Consider the following 4,618-nt stretch of genomic DNA (forward strand, 5'->3'; position numbering starts at 1 on the left):
CGGTGGTGAGGTTGGCCCAGGATCGAGCATTGTTTCGTTCTGCTGTGCATGGGGTCGCTATGAGTCGGTTCCGACTCGATGGCACCTGACAACAAGTTAAATTTTCATTTTAATTCTTGTGTTTTCAACTTCACAACTTCCATCATATTCTTTAGACTGGCCTATCTTTACTGGTATTTTTTATTTGATGTGAAGTTGTCATCATACCTTATTTTACTTCTTTAGTCACGGTTTCCTATAGTTCTCTGAACATTTATAATAGCCACTTTGAAGTCATGGTCTGTTCGTAGACTTTAGGTTCGTAAATCTAGTTGCCTTCTTTTGTAGGCAGTTTCTGTTGCCTGCTTTTTTCTTGGTGTATGGTCATACTTTCTGGTTTCTTTTCGTATTTTGCAATTTTTTGTTGGAAACTGTACATTTTGTTTATTGATAAAGCGTAGTAGCAATTCTGGGTACTGGTCTCCCCACCCCACCTGGTTACTCTTATTTGTTTGTTCCTTTGGTTAGTGACTGGCAGATTGATGTTAGTGAACTTTATCTGTACCCACCCCCCACAGGGATGTTGCTTTTTTGGGAGACACAGCTTTGGGTTGCCCACAGTCACCCTGGATGACCATGGTGTAGGCTAAGCTCTCTGTGTATCTTTTCCTGGCCACACCCAGCTATTGAGTTCTACTAGTGTCTAGCTATTTGTGTTTTGTTTTCAATGAAGCCCTGTTTTCAATGAATCACTCTCCATGCGCTATGGGTCAGAATTGACTTGACAGCATTTAACAACAACAATGCTGAGCCAATCAAACTGGGACACTTTTGAAGGAATAATTCCCAAGGTCACCATCTGATATTTGTTCTAGACCCAGTACATCTGTCCTTTTTCTCTCATTCTTTCCTGAAAACCAGTTACAGTTTAGTCTGTATGTTCATTAGATTATGAATTTTCTCTCAATTGCACATCCTTGGGTGTTTTTGAGAACACTCTTAGATTTGCATTTCTCCACTTTTATTGCATATTAAATCAATTCCTTTGTGAAGCAATTAGGACCGCTCTGCTTTATGGCCTGTTTCTTATCCTAGGCAAAATCTCTGAGATAGGAACTGGGCACAGGTATGCTTTTCTCAGATTGACCTCTTCACTAGGGTATAAGCACATGCTGGAGGTGGAGGGGCAGTTGCCTGAGGTTTTGTGGCTTGCTTATCTTGGTATAAAACCATTAAAAGTCATGACAAAGGAGATGGCGGTCCCAATATTGTTAGCTGGGCCATACCCAGGATAGAGCCTCTGTTTCATAGTGAGGACTAAGCAGAAGTCCCCTCCTCTTCCCTTCACTCTCTCAAAATACCGCCTCAGTAACAGGGAGCTGGAGGCAGGATAAGAAAAACTGATGACCTGCTACTTCTGAAGGAAAGCTCTCTGCCTAGGGGCTGGTGGGGGAAGGACTTCTGTGTTTTACCAGACTGGGCTGTAATATCTATCTTGCTGAGCTAGAAGAGAAGAGGGTGGTTTTAGCTCAACTACCCACATTCTTGATTTTGCTATCAAATCTTTCAAGATTTTCTGAATACATGTTTCTTCATTTGCTGGTGGCCATAAGCCTATTTCTGAAAACTTTAAACTATTGGTTTTGCTTTTTATGATTTTTCACCACTTCCCCTGAGGTACAGATCTGTGGAGCACCTCACACTGCCATGTGAGAAGTCAATCAATCCCATTATTGAACTTTGGATTTAACATAATACTGTGCTAATGAGCCAGGCCAAGTATGGTTTCTCAATGGGCCTTTTAACTTTGTTCTGTAACATGGTCATTTAGTCAGTGGCATCAACTATGCATGTGATAAATGAGTTCTGGTAGCTTAGTGGTTACGAATTGGGCTGCTAACCTCAAGGTCAGCAGTTCGAAACCACCAGCTGTTTTGCAGGGAAAAAATGAGGCTTTCTGCTCCTATAAAGATTTATAACCTCGGAAATCCCGTGCAGGGTCACTATGAGTCAGAACCAACTCCACAGCACATAACTACCACCACCAATATTAGGGACGGAGTCCTGGTTTGAACTTCAGTGTCAGCAGTTCAAACTCACCAGCTGCTCCTTGGAAACCCTATATAAGTATGGGTCAGAATCAAGTCGATGGCATTTAACAACAACAACAACAGCATTTTGGACTTTTGGTGTGATGCTGTAGGACCAGCACTGAACTGTGAACCACAAAGTCACCAGTACCAACCCACCAGCTGCTCCTCCTGTACAGGGGCGCTATGAGTTGGGAACTGACTCAGTGGCACTTAACAACAATACTAGTGAGCACCATAGAAAACATCACTAATAGGAATCATGATATCATGTTGCTGTTGTTGTTGTTGTTATGTGCTGTGTAGTCAGTTCAGGCTCATAGCGACCCTGTATAGGGTTTCCGAGGCTGTAAATCTTTACAGGAGCAGAAAGCCTCATCTTTCTCCCGTGGAGTGGCTGGTAGTTTCGAACCGCTGACAATGAGATTAGCAGTCCGATTCGTAACCACTACGTTACCAGAGCTCCTTGTTGTTAAATGCCTTCGAGTTGATTCTGATTCATAATGATCCTGTATAGGGTTTCTGAAAGTGCCTGGTGAGTTTAAACTGCACACCTTGAAGTTAGCAGTCAGTGCTTATTATCCTACAAAGCCAGGACTCCATGAACAGGAATCATAGCCTTATACTTACATGCATATTTGCAGGTCCCTTTATACTTTTCAAGTTTAATTCCTATCAAATTATACAGCTTTGTAACAGCATACTCTTCCTTCTGTAATCTATAACACATACAAAAAGTTCCAATATTAAGCTGTGTAATATTATATCTGGTTCTTATCCATATACTCCCCCTTTAAAACACCTGACTTACAGGATGAAAATGCCAGAATCAATTCACTGTAGCAGATAAATTATAGTAGGCCTTCTATCTCCATTCCACTGTAAAGAACAGAAACAGATTTATCAGAACACAATAGTTGACATTCTGAAGAGAAAGTAGAGACAAATTAATACCTAGATATTTGAAGAACTTACTTTAGTTGTCACACCATCATGAAATGATGCACTAGCAAAATAATATGATGGCAGTTTCAAGTTAATGGTACAGAGTTATTAAGTTGAGGGACTGCAAAATGAAGTTGTAAAGATGCTAATTTCATGCAGTGATATTAATCAAATTGGCAGAGCAGACTAATTGCTGCATATTTAAATTCTATTTTCTTTATTTATAACTGACAATTGTATTACCCTCAAGTTTGTTTAGCTCTTAGTATTCTTGAGCCCACCAGTTCAGAAACCGTATATTTACATGCATATTTAGAACCCACTTGTTATCAATAACAAAATATCAATAACTCATAGCTACCCTGTATAGGGTTTCTGAGACTCATCTTTCTCTCCTGGAGGGGCTGGTGGGCTTGAATCACCAACTTTGTGACTCACAGTCCAGTGCTTATCCTACAAAGCCACCATGCTCCAAGTTCATGGTTCTAGACTAAAGTATTACTTTGTTGCTGTTGTTAAGTGCCATCAACTTGGTTCCGAATTATAACGACCTTGTATAATGTTTCCAAGGAACTGTGGTGAATTTGAACCGCTGACCTTGTGGTTCTAACCAACCTTGCAGTCCAGTGCTTTTTTCCACAGTGCCTCACCAGGACTCCAAATATTACTTTAGCTCAGAGTTTATTGATTCATGTTTATTGTAGAAGTTCATGATGCTAGAGTTAAATGTTGTTTTTATTGTTGTTAAGAGCCTTTCAGTCACTTCAACAACACTGTGTAGGGTTTCCAAAGAGGCTAGTAGGTTTGAACCACCGACCTTGCAGTTAGCAGTCCAGTGTTTATCCTACCACACCACACCAGACTTAACTATAATTTTTAAATAGAGATGAATAAAAAATTTCTGAACTACATTTTATAGCCTTAAGCTTTCTATAATTACTATTTAATAGTGGTATTTCTTTTAAGCTGAATAATAAATTAATCTGTGAAATAATTTACTTACCCTCATTAATTTCTTTACTCCTGGTATGGCACTGTAGGATCAGCAGTGGACTGTGAGTCACGAGGTCGTCAGTTCAAATCCACCATCTGCTCTTTGAAAACTCTATACAGGGTCTCTATGAGTCGGAACCAACTTGACAGCACATAACAACAACAACAACAACAACAATCCCCATTAAAGAAAAACTAATCTAGGGAGAAAATTCCCTATGCTTATAAACTCAATAGCCCTTTTGCTGTTTTGTTTTCTTTCTTTCTTTCAGTTGTACAGAAGAAAGTGGATACAACGGGTAAGAATGAAACAGTACCCGATGCATTTGAAGACTTAAAGTTTTTCTTACCTCATCTAAGGAAAGCAGACAGAATTTATCCTAATGTAATCATTGGCAAAGGGAAGACAGGTGGTAAGAAAACTTAGAAAATTAGACAGATAATTTAATTTTAGAGGACACGTTTTTAACTTTTAAAGTATAATCCATATGTAGAACTTGTACAACCAGAAATCTGATTATCTGGCTGAAGGAAATAGTTCAATAATTATTTGGGAACTTGAATTCAAATTCAATTTTAATACAAATGCTTTAAAGTAAGTCAGTATAAGT

At 39.2% G+C, this 4,618-nt stretch overlaps 1 protein-coding gene across 1 annotated transcript in view; it reads left to right on the forward strand.

The window, feature by feature from the left end:
- LOC102812590 (glycosyltransferase 54 domain-containing protein-like) overlaps positions 1-4,618 on the forward strand; it is a 132,148-nt gene that overhangs the window by 37,260 nt on the left and 90,270 nt on the right. Inside the window, exon 3 of the mRNA XM_006872233.1 lies at positions 4,280-4,420. Coding sequence (XP_006872295.1) covers positions 4,280-4,420 — 141 coding nt within the window. The remainder of the gene's footprint in view (positions 1-4,279; positions 4,421-4,618) is intronic.

This window comes from Chrysochloris asiatica, unplaced genomic scaffold (genome assembly GCF_000296735.1).
Source record: "Chrysochloris asiatica unplaced genomic scaffold, ChrAsi1.0 scaffold00187, whole genome shotgun sequence".
Classification (NCBI taxonomy): domain Eukaryota; kingdom Metazoa; phylum Chordata; class Mammalia; order Afrosoricida; family Chrysochloridae; genus Chrysochloris; species Chrysochloris asiatica.